General features: G+C 44.5%; 1 protein-coding gene and 1 non-coding gene across 5 annotated transcripts in view; both read left to right on the forward strand.

The window, feature by feature from the left end:
• Nucleotides 1-17,861, forward strand: part of LOC123515199 (cartilage oligomeric matrix protein-like) — a 52,991-nt gene that overhangs the window by 5,172 nt on the left and 29,958 nt on the right. For 2 of the 4 annotated variants that reach the window (XM_045273721.1, XM_045273722.1), the window contains exons 2-4: nt 7,429-7,518; nt 11,979-12,143; nt 17,387-17,604. In XM_045273721.1, coding sequence (XP_045129656.1) covers nt 7,429-7,518; nt 11,979-12,143; nt 17,387-17,604 — 473 coding nt within the window. The remainder of the gene's footprint in view (nt 1-7,428; nt 7,519-11,978; nt 12,144-17,386; nt 17,605-17,861) is intronic. The other 2 variants (XM_045273723.1, XM_045273724.1) reach the window with 1 other exon arrangement.
• On the forward strand, nt 11,235-11,308 carry Trnav-uac. The gene has a single exon. It is a non-coding gene; the product is annotated as a tRNA-Val (tRNA).

The raw sequence follows: 17,861 nt of genomic DNA on the forward strand, positions 1-17,861 counted from the left end.
TAGGGTTTTCAAGAATGTTTTCATGATTCTAGCTTTAGTTTAATAAGAATTTCTCGCTGTCAGTGAAAAACAAATAAAAACCTAAGTTACTTATTAAGACTTGTGACTCGTATCTTGGAACACTTTGCCTTCTCACCATGATCATTTCCCAAGGCTACATAAATGATTAGCCGGGTTTTCAAGACTGTTTCCCCTGTGAATGATAAATAAATCTTGTTAATATGCCACTGAAACCTTAAAAATAGCTTTGAAAACCCGTGCACTTTCAACTAAAGCTTTTTGAAAGTAGTGGAGATGCAAACAGAGGTATTTCGGAATATGCTTCTTGTAACCCTTATGAGAAAACAAAAAGCGTTTCATAATATAGGGCCTAGCGATGCTACACGTGACTAGTTTAGGGCGAGAGTGACTGTGTGACATGTTTACCCGGCTCAGCTCAGACTCTTGCCCGAGTTTCGTTTTAACAGTATTTATCTTTCCCTCCATGAGCGACGAGCGATACATGGAAGTGTTTATGTATTGCCCAAGTCCCAACCAGTCGTCCTCTCTTTAACCTTTTTACTGCTGTCCTTCGTTAGCATTCAAAGCGCTGTAAAAACTGCTTGCATGGACGCAGGAAAAAAAAAAAAGAGAATAGAAGGTTAATTTTTGTCTTTCTAGGTTACAAAGCTACTTATGGGTTAATTTCTGTTTATTCTAGCATACGGAAGTATTTGAAAGGCAAGAAGTAAGAGTGTTAAAGTTGTAAGTGGATGAAAAAAAAAAACTTGAAGTTGGAAAGTTTTCGGTGTCATCCCTACCCCACATCTCACCACAGCGTGACACTTCCTTATCAGCAGTTTCCTAGGAAGCGACCGAGATTGACACATATCATGCATATTTTCGTTCGTGTGTGGCGGATCAGCAAGCACACCAGTGTCAAGTGAGTGAAGGCTGTCTGGAAGGGCAGGCACGTCATGTCACACTTGAGGATCACTTACTGCAATTGTTTAGAGTGAGGAGCAAAGTGCGTGGCCCCCTCCTCCTCCTCCTCTGACCACCCCCACACACACACACATTCTACACAATTTCATTTCGTAAAGTTCAAACGCAGAACGGCTCTTAAAGTTACGATTTAGCACCTCCCATCCTCTACCACCTTATTCAGCCGTGGGGGAAAAACGACGCCACAGACTTGACTTAACTGATTGCCTCTTGAAAACGTCAGTGATGCAAGACGTGACCTTTAGATAAAAAAGAATAAATAGTAGCGTGAAACTGGATATGTTACAGGCGTTTATGCTATTGATTAAGGAGGAAACTGAGACACGAGAACCATGGGCACATGTATCTAATGTGGCCCTGCCTGCCTCTGAAACTCTTCCTTTGCTGGCCATCCAACGGGGAAAGAAAGAGGCCCTTATGGTGTGTAGGATGAGAGAGAGAGAGAGAGAGAGAGAGAGAGAGAGAGAGAGAGAGAGGAAGAAAGAAGGAAAGAAGAAAAAAATCATGTCAGGGGCACGAATTGGAGTAATTAGAGCAGGGTTCAGTTCCCTTGATCTGCCGGTGGTGGCCTGAGAGAAAGCAGAGCCAAGCAACACAAGTTCGGTGAGCGGTGGTCGGCGCCTCGGCTATAGGTCAGAGGGACAACCCGGGTCCTGCTAGAGCGATCAGGACGGCCAGGTCAGGGGCGTGGGAGAGGCGACAGCTGGTCATCTGAGAAGCGTCGGGAAGCAGTGCGTCTCGTGGTGGTAATTGGGCTGCGTGGAGACGAAGACGCAGTGATGAGTGACGAGTGACGAGTGATTGTGAATCCAGCGTCTGTTTCCGTGTGTGTGTGTGTGTGTGTGTGTGTGTAATTCACTGTTTGATCTGCTGCAGTCTCTGACGAGACAGCCAGACGTTACCCTACGGAACGAGCTCAGAGCTCATTATTTCCGATCTTCGGATAGGTCTGAGACCAGGCACACACCACACACCGGGACAACAAGGTCACAACTCCTCGATTTACATCCCGTACCTAATCACTGCTAGGTGAACAGGGGCTACACGTGAAAGGAGACACACCCAAATATCTCCTCCCGGCCGGGGAATCGAACCCCGGTCATCTGGCTTGTGAAGCCAGCGCTCTAACCACTGAGCTAACGGGCCGTTGTGTGTGTGTGTGTGTGTGTGTGTGTGTGTGTGTGTGTGTGTGTGTGTGTGTGTGTGTGTGTTACCGTCACTGTTCACGTGGTCATTGAGGAAACATTACTGCTTGAGAATTTGTAGGTAGGCAGATAGATATAGATTGATTGATTGATAGATAGATAGATAGACAGATCGATAGGTAGAGAGGTAGGTAGATGGATGCATACATACATACATACATACATACATACATACATACTTGCATACATACATACTTACATGCATAGGTAGGCAGATAGATAGCTAGTTAGATAGGTAGACATGTAGCTAAGTATAGTTGGATGAATAGATAAATACTGTGTGTGTGTGTGTGTGTGTGTGTGTGTGTGTGTGTGTGTGTGTGTGTGTGTGTGTGTGTGTGTGTGTGTGTGTGTGTGTAATTGTTCACGAACTAATTGCGAAAATTGATTAAATGGTGTGGTTATTATTTTTGTGTTGGTCAGCTGTTCTTACATTGGTCTCTTTGTCCTGATTCTGAGAAGGAACATGGACGAAAGAAAATGATAACACTTAGACATTTCCTGTGCTTGACCTTGTGCCATAATGAGCCTACCTCCCTAGTGGTATAATTATCACGCCCGCCTGTGTGTGTGTGTGTGTGTGTGTGTGTGTGTGTGTGTGTGTGTGTGTGTGTGTGTGTGTGTGTAATTCACCTCGGTCGCCTACTGGTCACCCAGCCAGTCTTCCCCATTACGGAGCGAGCTCAGAGCTCATAGACCGATCTTCGGGTAGGACTGAGACCACAACACTATCTATTAATCAATTCTAATCCATTTATCTATCTATCTATTTACGTGTGTGTGTGTGTGTGTGTGTGTGTGTGTGTGTGTGTGTGTGTGTGTGTGTGTGTGTGTATGCACACACACACATCCACACACACACACACACACACACACACACAGGTAAATAGATAGATAGATAAATGGATTAGAATTGATTAATAGATAGATGGATAGATGAGAGAGAGAGAGAGAGAGAGAGAGAGAGAGAGAGAGAGAACACTAACAGTCACAAGATACGAGTACAAGGTCATAACCGAGACAGTGTTAGCCAGATAACCGCTCGTATTTTCGTCAAGTGAGGCTGCGCCAACCACAGGCGCGGCCTGGGCGGCCTGGCGATGGGAAGGCATTTTCAAGGGCAGTTGGCGAAAAAGAACATTTTACGCTTACAAGTGATAATTCTGTCTATCTTCGTATGCACACATTGCGGTACTCCTGTGAGAATTTACGAAGTGGAAAATTGACTCTCATGGAAGGAATGTTGCTTTAGACAACACAATTCATTGAACCTTAGATTGACGTCATGTGAGGCACTCGCGCCCCAGCCAAGTTCACCGGTTTGTTGTTGTCTGGAGGCGAGGCAAAGTGGATGGACGAGTCGATCCTTGCGGGGCCGCGGGGAGATTAACAGGCGAGTTTCCTCTGCCGATAAATGCTTAATGAACTGGGTCACTTGTTGAGCTTCCCTCCTGCATGTACTGACCTCGGAAAAAGATGTGGCTTTGTTTGATATGCTACGTAAAAAAAAAGAAGTAGGTGACCTGTGTGTACATGAGTGATTCTGATGACACATATAAGGAAGCAGACAGTGTAAGTAAGAGGCTGCTAGACGCATCACAGCCACTACCGGCCGACTGACTGACGCGCACCACCCTGACACTGTTGCCAACACCTCTTGACTAGTAGGCAACAAGAATGCGGACAAGTGTACGTAAAGCTTGCATCAGATTTTGAGAGACCAAGTACTTGACCCGAGACTCAAGGTTCCATCGTGTATCTCCTCTTTCTTTACAAGGTTACAGAGGACAGCTACATAATATACAAGATACTGATGGGAAAAAAAAAGAGTAATTTTTTAAGAAGTACGTGATTTACACCTGTTTCATTTCATCACTACCATGATTTTTTATGTAAGAAAGGCACAAGAAAAGGGAGGGAAAAAAAGGCTTCACGAAGTGCCGATACCACAAAAGAACACCTGAAAGGACTATCCAAAATTGAAGGTTAAGTGTGCTAACATCTCTTTAGTTTCCGCACCCCTTGTACCCTTTGGTAATCCTCTCCACCACCTATCGCGACCCGGCACATGGATTCCCGCCTCGCCACCTGTCACTGTCACGTGCAAGACAGGCAGCACCTTTGACGCATCTGAGGTGAGGAGTGGGCGGTTGTGCGGGGCGGCGGGCGGGGTGGGGAGCTAATAATACAAGACAGCGCGCCCCCTCTCACACACTGGGTCGCCGCTTATGGAGGCGTCCCGTGACAGGGCAGGCTGCGAGGTGCTCCCCAGGTTGGCATTCGTTAGACGTCTTCCTAAGTTTGTGGAATTTGTCTCCCTGTGCCCACGATAACCTTTCAAAGAAACCACAACATGTAATTCGAAACTCTCTTTAACTTTAATTGCGATTCATGTGTGTGTGTATGTATGTTTGATTTTTGTTTGTTCGTTTGTGTGTATCTGTGTCTGTGTTTGTGTTTCTGTTTGTGTGTTTCACTGTTTGATCTGCTGCAGTCTCTGACGAGACAGCCAGACGTTACCCTACGGAGCGAGCTCAGAGCTCATTATTTCCGATCTTCGGATAGGCCTGAGACCAGGCACACACCACACACAGGGACAAGGTCACAACTCCTCGATTTACATCCCGTACCTACTCACTGCTAGGTGAACAGCACCTACACGTGAAAGGAGACACACCCAAATATCTCCACCTGGCCGGGGAATCGAACCCCGGTCCTCTGGCTTGTGAAGCCAGCCACTGAGCTACCGGGCGTGTGTGTGTGTGTGTGTGTGTGTGTGTGTGTGTGTGTGTGTGTGTGTGTGTGTGTGTGTGTGTGTGTGTGTGTGTGTGTGTGTGTGTGTGTGTGTGTGTGTGTGTGTGTGTGTGTGTACATAACGCAACCAGTGTGGGCGGCAGAACGGCACCTCAGACTGTGGTCGATTCTCAGTTACAACTCTTGGATGAAAGGAAGAAAAAAAAAAAAAAAGAGGGAAAAAAAGAGGGAGGAAGACTACAGTTTCGAGGATGACCTTGATGCATCAGCGCCTCCTTGACTGTGCTGGTGTGTGATAACAAGACGTGCTCGACTAAATTGTTTTTTCTTTGCTGTTATGGCCTTCAGCTCGTGCTTGGCTGGCGGTGGAGGAGCGGGGAGTCTTTATGATTTTTCTCACTTTGACTTACTACGAATAGCATACATCGTCCAGGAATAGAGACGTTTTCTGAAGAGGCGTATGTGTAAAAACGTTAGGTTGTTGGTGCCAAGGCGGTATATTCCTCTGGCGATGGGTGACGGTGGCTGCCCTCTGCTCCTCTCTCATGCACCGTCTATATTTGCCCCTCGACAAATAACTTAACACAAGTGGCGCAGATACGGCTGGTGTATGGTCCTCATTGGGGTGTGGGTGAGGGGCGCCAGATTAAGGCAGTAGGATGAAGATGGGCGTGAATGAGGGTGCGGCCGCAGCGTGTAATTGTAGGTGTCTGTGTGTGGGTGTGGGTATGGGCGTGGATCTGAGTGTGAAGGTCATGACGAATTAATGCATGGTATGACGTGGGTGGAAGAGAATAGATTCTGGTGCGAGGGTGAGTGCGTGGGGCGGCGCTGTGACGTGCTTCTACACTCTAATAAACTAAGTAATTGATCAAGGGTCACAGCTGCACATATGTCTGGCCTGCCCCTTTCCGCGTTCAGCCCGCGCCGCAACGCCTTCCCTGGGAGCTGGTCAGTTTGCGTTAAGAAGTCGTTTTCAGTGAATTTATGAAACATTTAGTGAAATGAGCGACGTTGCCTCTCCTGACACTTGCTTCCATACCATCAATCCCTATTACTCCATGACGTGTCTGTGTTTGTGTGTGTGTGTGTGTGTGTGTGTGTGTGTGTGTGTGTGTGTGTGTGTGTGTGTGTGTGTGTGTGTGTGTGTGTGTGTGAGGTATGGTTGTGTTGCCCCGCGTGGTGATGCAGCACACTTGGTATGTTGTTCTGGTGGGTCTTTACAGTCTCGCTGGTAAAGCTGTTAACCAACACTTGAACAAGAAAATGTGCATAAAATAAGAGAGAGAGAGAGAGAGAGAGAGAGAGAGAGAGAGAGAGAGAGAGAGAGAGAGAGAGAGATTTCTTTTTCATATATTAGTATAAACATAAAATCTGCAAGTAATCTCTCTCTCTCTCTCTCTCTCTCTCTCTCTCTCTCTCTCTCAAGCGTACGGGTTCGAATCCTGTTCACGGTCCGAGTGTAGGTTGGCCTTCCTCACTCGGGGCAACGGTTTCCTAGCGGGTGGGCTTTGAGATAGGAGGTACCCCAAAAAGTCTCCCCTTTAGCCCAGAAATTCCCGTGAAAAGCCCACATGGTATAAAAAAAAAAGAGAGCACAGTCCTCACTTCACCATCAAAAAGCATGATTACGAGAATACGAATAGAGTGTCTCCAAGGTCATCAGCCACAAACAGAACTTTGGACCATAACTGCCCACAAGAATAGACTCACAACAAGGTACTCGCGTTTGAACCGTTTGCTTAAGTAATTCAGATAATGGACTAAACAACGCTGCATATAAACCTTTGTGCTTGGATTCTGTAGACAATAACAAGATCTTTGGGTCGAGAGTAGAAGAAATGGTTCTCAGTATTATGAGGGCAAGGGAGTGAAGTCTGGCTCCATGATTTTTTTTTTTTTTATTTACTTATTTATTTATTTTTCATCCAGCATCGCAGAGACGCACAGAGAGCACCATGGAAGCATATTGAGACAGACACCTACATTAAGCATGGATGTGTATTGTATTGGGAATGTCTCCAGCGAATCTTGTGGCGATTGACTGGAAAAGCTTAACAGAAAGATCTAAAAAAAAAAAATAATAAATAAATAAATAAAATGGAAAGTACTTTAGTGATTTGAGATACTTTCCTTCCATCTGCCGAATCGAAACCAAAATGTAGAGAAGTTAAAGAGAAATATCCAGTGACAGGAATTGAGAAAAAAATAACAAAGTAGTGTGCATGAAAGTGGACAGAGAGAGAAATTATAGAAAACAAAAAAATAATAAAATAAATGAAGATGAAAGTTATGTTTACGATTATAGTAAATTATTTGATAACTAATATTGGATAAAGACTGTGAAATTAATAGATAAAGAGAGAGAGAGAGAGAGAGAGAGAGAGAGAGAGAGAGAGAGAGAGAGAGAGAGAGAGAGAGAGAAAGTCGCATAGCTTCATTCAGTTAGAGTTACCTTGGCTTCACAATGGCCTCTCCAATTAAGGGCGTGAGGGTCCACGTGCCCGCTGGAGGGTAGGGCGATTCCCGGGTCACCCACGCCGTCTCCGCGCCCACGCCAAGGACGCCTGTACCGGTAAGCGACCCAGTAGTTGCATAAATGCTTTGGAAATTGGCGAAGTATAAAAGGTGATCCGTGACGAAAAGAGAATGAAACGTTACAACGCACATACACACACACACACACACACACACACACACACACACACACACACACACACACACACACACACACGATTCCCCGACCAGGTGGAGATATTTGGGTGTGTCTCCTTTCACGTGTAGCTCCTGTTCACCTAGCAGTGAGTAGGTACGGGATGTAAATCGAGGAGTTGTGACCTTGTTGTCCCGGTGTGTGGTGTGTGCCTGGTCTCAGGCCTATCCGAAGATCGGAAATAATGAGCTCTGAGCTCGTTCCGTAGGGTAACGTCTGGCTGTCTCGTCAGAGACTGCAGCAGATCAAACAGTGAAGCAGATCAAACAGTGAAGCAGATCAAACAGTGAAACACACACACACACACACACACTCTCTCTCTCTCTCTCTCTCTCTCTCTCTCTCTGTATTAACAACACCGTAACACAACATGCACGTGGCCTCGATGTCTGGCCTGGTCGTTACATGTCACCTCAGATCACCTTTCTTTACACAGTCACGTGACCTCCGCGCTGCAAACTCGCATGCTAACCTGCCACCATTTCTCTGAGTTAGTGGCTGTTCGATGTGCTTTGATTTGCATTCGCCATGACGATTGTACGCTTTTCTGGAATGGAATGACGAGGTGCATGTAAATTTACGATAAAGAAAAAAAACATGTATTTCTTCTGCTGCGGAAAGGAAACCTGAGTAAACAGCCACGTACTTCAGGCTTGCATTGTGCCGCGGCGCATGAAGACCTCATGGCCACAGCACATGCCCACGCCCTCATTCACATGCACGCCTCACCCACACTCCACATCCACACGTCTCTGATGCACACCAGTGTACACCCTTGACTCATTCACCACTCCATCCAGTATTCAAACGCACTGTAATATTGTGTTCGAATGAGTGAATATTTAATTTTGGCGGATGAGTAACTCTAGATGACATTTTAACTCTTGATTATGAAAACATTGACTTAATTCTTTATTAAACTATTTTTTTGTATTTATTTATTTATCTATCTATTCATCTATTATTCATTCATTTGTTTATCTACTTATTATATTTTTACGTCCAGTTTCTCTAGTCTGTGAGGGGAAGAACGGTGCCTCCTAACGAAGAACTTTGGTCTATGGCACCTGGGAATCATTAACACTAGTGGATGGCCTTCCTGAACTAATAAACTACTCTAATGCTAACCACAATGCAACGAAAACGATGCCTTGGCCTTGATGCTTACCGAAAGGAAGAAACTATATCAAACCACTCCCCTGTTTATGCCCCAGTTCCACACCCACGCACTGCCTTCACAACCACTTTCCGTCCATGAGAGGTGCAAGTGTGTCAGTGTCACGGTTCAGTTCACAGGCGGCCAGGTGGTCCACTCCAGGCAGCCCGACCACCGCAGCAGCCCAAGCACCTCCCAAGGCAAGGGCGGCGGTGGACAGCCCTGCTCCGCGCCACTACTGCATTGCTCCTTGCCATCGATTAGTCATGCAACGAACTTAACAGCCAACAGAGTGAAGACAGATGCTGCTTCAGTTGTGATGATGATGATGGTGATGGTGGTGGTGGTGGTAGTGTTGGTGGTGGTGGTGGAGGAAAATGTAGCGATTTATTAAGGATGATGAAAATAACATGATGAATGAGGAAAAGTAAGAGAAGAATGTAGGAAAAGGAGGAGAGGAGAAAGAGGAAGAGAGAGAGAGGAGGAAAAATGAGAATGATGATGATGATGAGGAGGAGGAGGAAGGAGGAGGAGGAGGAGATGGAGAAATAGAAGTAAGAGTGAGAAGAAGAGGAAGAGGAGGAGAATAAATTATTGGAACTAAGAAAAGAAGAGAAGAAAGAAGGGAGGAACAGGAGGAAAATGAAGAGACAAGTAATCTAATGAACGAAGAGCAAAACTATTGAAACACGTTGGTTAATGTTTCATTGATGAAAAGAACCGCTGAAGGAAGAAGTTAATCATTTCTTTGGATTTGCATGAGAAAGAAAGTTTAGAAAGATAATGATATGAAAGATTTGTATGATTCTCGTCTCTCTCTCTCTCTCTCTCTCTCTCTCTCTCTCTCTCTCTCTCTCTCTCTCTCTCTCTCTGTGTGTGTGTGTGTGTGTGTGTGTGTGTGTGTGTGTGTGTGTGTGTGTGTGTGTGTGTGTGTGTGTGTGTGTGTATATATATATATATATATATATATATATATATATATATATATATATATATATATATATATATATATATATATATATATATATATATATATATATATATATATATATATATATATATATATATATATATATATATATATATATATATATATATATATATATATATATATATATATATATGTGTGTGTGTGTGTGTGTGTGTGTGTGTGTGTGTGTGTGTGTGTGTGTGTGTGTGTGTGTGTGTGTGTGTGTGTCTTTTGTGCTTGCACACTTGTCGGTTTATCAGTCAGTCAGTCAGTTACTCACTGCATCAGTCAGTTTGTCCATCATCCGTTTGTCAGCCAGTCAATCATACAGTTTGTGTGTCCATACCTAAACAGATTGAGTTGAATAAATATGTAGATATACAGATATAAATGCAAAGAATTATTATGTGTATCCTTGGCATTTTACTACCTCTTGTTTTCTAGACACACATACACACACACACACACACACACACACACACACACACACACACACACACACACACACACACACACACACACACACACACACACACACACACACACACACACACAGCTTTAGGTGTACAATGTAGCCTCGCTTGACCTGTTTCTGGACAGACTCCGCCCCGAAGACGTATTTTTCCATCTGTCTTTCCCTGCTCTCTCTCCTTGTATAGCGTGTTTGCTTTCATAGGCACACGAGGAGAATGAAGTAACACTTAAACTAGTCCACAAATAAATTAGAATGCTTTAAAATTTGCAAATAAAATTATTTGAATGCATTCTCCTCTGTTGAAAAAAGTTGAAAACATTGCCATATGGGATATCTTATGAATATGATATTTCCTTTCGTTTCTTGGTAATATATGATGTGATGAAAGTGTGGAACATGTACAACATTAAGCTTTAATGCCGAACATACAAGATATTTTAAGTTCGAAATATGAATGTGTTTTTCTATACTAGCTGATGAGGCAAAGTTACGAATAATTTTCAGTGTAGAATCAAAATGGTGAGCACATCAAATTTTATACTTTAGAAATATGATTTACTGTCTTGTACGATCCGGCAAAGGTTAAGCATATTTGTGGCATCGAGTTTACAAAGAATTGGTGAGCAGCATGAGAGAGGTGAGGCACATGACAGTTACTGGTCATGTGAGAGAGAACCTTAGCGAGCCGTCCGTTGCAACAATACACTAAACACATTAACGGATGAGGTTGCAGGAGAGTGTTTTGTTTTTTCCCACCATTAAGCAAACTTAGATTACGGACACAAAAGAGCTTACTCAAGCAGGAAGATAAAACAAAGGCTCTTCTTTTCCTTTTGTATTTTTTTTTTTCTCTCTCTTAAGAAAGACTGCCAAGGACTGTTTTCCGTCATAACTGTCTGCTCATCTCTGTATATGCCTGTTTAACTTATCGCAAACTATACTTGTACTGTATGCAGAAACACACGCACACACACACACGCCCGGTAGCTCAGTGGTTAGAGCGCTGGCTTTACAAGCCAGAGGACCGGGGTTCGATTCCCCGGCCGGGTGGAGATATTTGGGTGTGTCTCCTTTCACGTGTAGCCTCTGTTCACCTAGCAGTGAGTAGGTACGGGATGTAAATCGAGGAGTTGTGACCTTGTTGTCCCGGTGTGTGGTGTGTGCCTGGTCTCAGGCCTATCCGAAGATCAGAAATAATGAGCTCTGAGCTCGTTCCGTAGGGTAACGTCTGGCTGTCTCGTCAGAGACTGCAGCAGATCAAACAGTGAAACACACACATACACACACACGTTCCCTACACTGCCGCTGCACACAACACTCATGGGAGCTCAGGGACTTTGTTAATATTTAGCCAAGTAAAGTCAAAAGACGCGGGGTGTGGAGCAGCGGCGGCCACACTGCTGCTGAAACAGTACACACACACACACACACACTCTCTCTCTCTCTCTCTCTCTCTCTCTCTGAAGCGGATTATGTAACATGTTGCGTTTTTGAGCAAACAAAAGCTTGCAGATGCAAAAAGGAACTCCTTGTATTTTCAGTGTTGAATAATATCTCCACAAAATCACAGAAAGTGAGCTCTGAACTTAAGTAAACTGACCTTTGTCCTGTGAAACTTCAACATTTTGGTTGTGTTTTTCCTTATGTTACAACTCTTGCCTGTCAACATTTGCTGAAAAAAATAGATAAAATAACCGTGCCTTTCTTCCATTCCCTTACAGCACTGACGTCCTCTGCACGTGCTGCGGTGCGCGAGGACACGCTCTTCTTCAGTTTCATGGGGGTGAGGCCCCCAAGGAGGACAGGCAGCCTGCAGGTCCTCCTCTCCCTCGCCTTCCCAGGACACAGTCGCTTCTCATTGGCCCTCGACCGTGTGCTGGGCCAGGGTGAGTCGCCGCCTCTGTTTGTTTCTCAGCCTGTCTTTTACAGTCTTGTCAGTCTTCTCTCTCTCTCTCTCTCTCTCTCTCTCGCTTGTATTTCCATGTTGTCTTGTCCTCCTTACTGCTGTGTGATAAACACCGTGTGCTTGTGTCCCTCTCTCTATGAAAATATTATTTATGATAGCGTGATTTATCTTGTGTGTATGATATTCATTTCTATTGTCTGCTTGATGGTGGAGGCTGGGGTAGGAGGAGGCCACATGTGTGAGTATTTACATGTCAGCATGCCTCAGTGCCTGCACACACATACATTACCTACACGCGGCACATTAATCAACGGCGCTCCTGAAGACACAAGACCGGCGGGTGGCTGAAAGAGGCTGAGGAAGATGCAGGGGTCAGCGCGGTGGGCGGAGGGAGGGGAGCAGAGAATATAGTGTTGAGAAACAAGGTATGAAACGACAGAGGTTCGTATTCAGAAAAGCTTTCCTCTCTCACCACATAGATGATTAGTCAGGTTCCCAAAACTATTTATCTTTCTAATAATATGAAAATTCTCGTTAATCTGTCACTACATCCTTAAAAACACCTTTGAAAATCCATGTAGCGTCAACTGGAGCCTTTTGAAATAGTGTAAGTGCGGCGCAGAAGTGTTTCAGAGCATGGTTCAGATTCCAGAGAGTGAGGAGAAGGAGGTGGAGGAGCGGCGGGAGGGGCGAGTGAGGCAGGGAGCAGTGTTGAGGGCTTGAGGTGAAAGAAGCAAGGAATGAAAGGACAGAGAGTGAGGGCAGAGAGGCGTGGAAGGGGAACAGAGGACAAAGGGCACGGGGATGGGAGGAGGACGGGGGGAGCAGGGCGTCACCTCCAGCACAGAGACTTGTACATATTTGGCTCCGCGTGTGGAGTGACTGACCACTCATTCTACCCCTTCCGCGGCTGTTTGGTGACCTGGAACGATGAACTGACGCGTGGACCTCCTGTTTGGTGACCTATAATATTGACCCCTTAGGAACACCTTATATAAACTAATCTTAGGAAAGTGATTTGATTAGAAGGCCTTCGATTTAATGCCGTGAGACTTAAGCCTGATTGGATCCGAAGGGTGAAATGTAAAGGTAGGGTGATTGTCTTGTTTATTAGAGGTGTGTGTGTGTGTGTGTGTGTGTGTGTGTGTGTGTGTGTGTGTGTGTGTTTGGTTCTTACCGGCATATTTCAAGTGACGAGTGAGAGGAAAGGTGGAACTGGTGAGAAAGTAGGTGATATACAGTATAAGTGCGTGCGTGTGTGTGTGTGTGTGTGTGTGTGTGTGTGTGTGTGTGTGTGTGTGTGTGTGTGAGATGTATTCGTAGATAGATAGATAGATAGATGAAGAGAGATAGATAGAGAGAGAGAGAGAGAGAGAGAGAGAGAGAGAGAGAGAGAGAGAGAGAGAGAGAGAGAGAGAGAGGATAATATTGAGAAAAAAAAGAAGAAAACACAAGGCATTTCAGACATCACAAAAGAATTATACCTTGACAAAGACATTAAACAAAATGTCCAGTGAAATTGTTGCAGAAATACTCAGGACCTCACCAAACTACTCTCCTCCCCTCCACTTCTCCCCCATCCATCCCCTCCCCCAACCCTCCCGCACAGCACTTCAGGTCACAAAGAAAACGGGGACAGGTCCTTAAAAATGGGAGCACGAAATAGCCTGAACAATAATACAAATGCAGAAAAGAAAAAGAAGAGAAAGAAGAGAGAAAGAAAATAATAATAATGATAATGGTGATCTCAAGAGCACCACAAACATAAACTTTGAAATCTGAACAAATATCGTGAGTCTGTTTTCTATTTCCATTTGTCATACATTTGAATCTCTCTCTCTCTCTCTCTCTCTCTCTCTCTCTCTCTCTCTCTCTCTGGCGACGTGTGAGTGGCGGGGCGGAGAGGAGAAGGAAGTGAGTGTGGGGCAAGAGTAAGAAGAGCAATGCAAACAAAGACGAGGAACAAGGAAATGAGAGAGAGAGAGAGAGAGAGAGAGAGAGAGAGAGAGAGAGAGAGAGAGAGAGAGAGAGAGAGAGGGCAGGGACGGGGGACACATAGCAGCAGGTTTTCTCTCTTTCTCTCTCCCACTCTCTCTTTCTTTCTTCCTAGTAGTGCGGGAGGTTAGGTATATTAAGGAGCCCCCCTTAATCTGTCCGCCTCTTAAATTCTCTGTACCCTCCTCCTCCTCCTCCTCCTCCTCCTCCTCCTCCTCCTCCTCCTCCTCCTCCTCCTCCTTCTCCTCCTCTTTTTCCTTTCTTCCCTTCTTCCCTCTTCATTCCATCCCTCCTTCCCTCCCTCCCGAGCACCGCGCCCACACTCACGTCGACACTCCGCCCTCGATCACTTTCACAGGCACACCCCCGCACCCCGAGTAAGCCTAGTCATCTGTCTACTGGCCAGGGTGATGACACACACACACACACACACACACACACACACACACACACCGCGTAATGTAGTGGTTAGCACGCTCGACTCACAATCGAGAGGCCCGGGTTCGAGTCCCGGAAAGCGGCGAGGCAAATGGGCAAGCCTCTTAATGTTTGGCCCCTGTTCACCTAGCAGTAAATAGGTACGGGATGTAACTCGAGGGGTTGTGGCCTCGCTTTCCCGGTGTGTGGAGTGTGTTGTGGTCTCAGTCCTACCCGAAGATTGGTCTATGAGCTCTAAGCTCACTCTGTAATGGGGAAGACTGGCTGGGTGACCAGTAGGCGACCAAGGTGAATTACACACACACACACACACACACACACACACACACACACACACACACACACACACACAGGGTGAAGGGTAAACAAAGCAATTAGTCTGTACATTGTTTGTTTACGCAGTCATTGAATCTTGTTTCCATGAACATTCCTTCAAGAAGTGACAGCGAAATTCCTCATGCGTGAAACAATACCCTGTTATGGCTCTCTCTCTCTCTCTCTCTCTCTCTCTCTCTCTCTCTCTCTCTCTCTCTCTCTCTCTCTCTCTCTCTATATATATATATATATATATATATATATATATATATATATATATATATATATATATATATATATATATATATATATATATATATATATATATATATATATATATATATATATATATATATATATATATATATATATATATATATATATATATATATATATATATATATATATATATATATATATATATATATATATATATATATATATATATATATATATATATATATATATATATATATATATATATATATATATATATATATATATATATATATATATATATATATATGTGTGTGTGTGTGTGTGTGTGTGTGTGTGTAATTCACCTCGGTCGTCTGCTGGTCACCCAGCCAGTCTTCCCCATTGCAGAGCGAGCTCAGAGCTCATAGACCGATCTTCTGGTAGGACTGAGACCACATTAACACACTCCACACACACCCCTCGAGTTACATCCCGTACCTATTTACTGCTAGGTGAACAGGAGCCACACATTAAGAGGCTTGCCCATTTGCCTCGCCGCTTACCGGGGCTCGAACCCGGCCCTCTCGATTGTGAGTCGAGCGTGCTAACCACTACACTACGCGGTGTGTGTGTGTGTGTGTGTCCTGAGCGTCGTTCTGTCTGGTCTGAGACACAATTTTGTTATAACACACACACACACACACACACACACACACACACACACACACACACACACATGGTGGCTCGTTCCTCTCTCGTGTCATGTGGAAGAACAAATGGAGGTGTCGAGTACCTCTAAAAACGCAAGGGACCTTTTCATGATGAGCCTCGAGTGTTCCTGTCCCCGCCTGCTTGTGTTGGCGTCAAGTGACCGCCACTATGTCTTGCTCCCCTCCGCTGCTACTCCTCTGCCTCATTCGCCTGCGCCTCCCCTCCCCTCTTGGTTTCGCAGCAGGGTCCCGGTCACTTGGTCTTTGGGAGGGAATGAGGGGTGAGGGGAGAGGGCCGGGGAGGATGGGAGAGAAGTGACGAAAGGCTTTCTTGGGACCATATTTGGCCTCACATGAGTGTCGTGTTCGGTTCGGTCCTGTGAAAAACGTACACACACACACACACACACACACACACACACACACACACACACACACACACACACACACACACACACACACACACACACACACACACACACACACACAAGGATAGCTTGCAGTCCTGCGCACTACAATGAGTTAAATACGAACAGTATAATATCTCACTGACACAGGATATTCGTTGATAATCTGCCGGGCAACACGTTGTCTCATTATATTATGTTTTATGGTAAGTGTATGAGTTTTAATTAGTGTTAATTCACTTTTTACGATAACACTTTAATGTTTTTTCATATCACGCTAATGAATCTTGACGAGGTTATCGGATAATTGAGTTAATGAGATGTTGCAGTGGCCTTGTAGCTCAGGCGTATCGTGCTTCATGCAGCGGGACAGGCTGAGTCAAGGCCACGTGTGTGAATGATTGCAAAACATTGGAATGAGAACAAATTATAATATTCATCTTTTAACGTCAGATTCTCATTATCTAATTTATTTGGTGCGTTGGTGCATATATTGAATAGAGAGTTGAAAACGTTTGCAATTCAGAAAGAAAGATTCAATGTTTATCTTCAGCAGTTCAGTTATATATGTATATATATATATATATATATATATATATATATATATATATATATATATATATATATATATATATATATATATACACACATATGTGTGACGCTCGCTGGGACAGTACAGATTGTTTGAATAGAATGCAATAGGATGTTGACAATAGTAATATATTTTTGATCGCACAAGTGCCTGTGGAGTGAACCAAAAAATATCTCCTTTTGCTACTGGAAATGTTAAATCTCGTCACACAATCGACATTTCTTTCAGCGTTTTGGAAAATAAGAAAATCATGATCTTTCAGATAGGGCATCTTTTATTTTCAAAGATGCTGTGTGATGAATGATGACAGCATGTTGAGAGGATATAGATACATCATAAACACCTCGGGTTGTGCAACCTTTGAGTGAGACAGTTAGCATCCAAAGAAATGTAGCCTCGCGTGGAGCTAGCTGGGAACACGAGTGTCTGAAATGCATCTCTCCATCCTGTCCTTCACTGGTGGCTGTGTTGTTTGTATCGCCAGGGACAGGAAACTTTCATATCAGAGACACCTAAGCCCAAAGTGAAGATGATGTGCTAATGCTTTCTACTGATGTTCTATCCTCAGTGACAATAAACGCTATAACCAACGGGGTGAAGGAAACCCAGCGGCTGGCAGCACCGGCAGTGGCCGGTAACACGGCGCTGAGGTCCTTGCTACTGGTGGTGGACCAGGCGGAGAAGCATGCCAGCGTTTACGTCAACTGTCGGCTGCAAGGCTCCGTCAACCTGCCGTGGACTCCGCGGGAGATGGCGGACAGTGGCAGCGCCGAGGCTCTTCGAGCGGTGAGTAGCCTGGAGAGGCGAGGAAACGTGGGGTGGAGCAGGGCGTATCCAGCCCACCCCAGCTTGTATACATTTTCTGTGTGCGCAAGTGCTGTCAGCAGTATTTGTGAGCTGAACTTCTACAAATACCGCTTTCCTGTTTCATTCATATTCAAGAATTATTATAACATGAAGGCAGAAATTTATTATTACATGCATTTTTAAATAATGATTTCTAAGGTACATGTCTGTCACTGCTAGACTTTTAGAAATGCATT

This window comes from Portunus trituberculatus, chromosome 38 (genome assembly GCF_017591435.1).
Source record: "Portunus trituberculatus isolate SZX2019 chromosome 38, ASM1759143v1, whole genome shotgun sequence".
NCBI lineage: Eukaryota > Metazoa > Arthropoda > Malacostraca > Decapoda > Portunidae > Portunus > Portunus trituberculatus.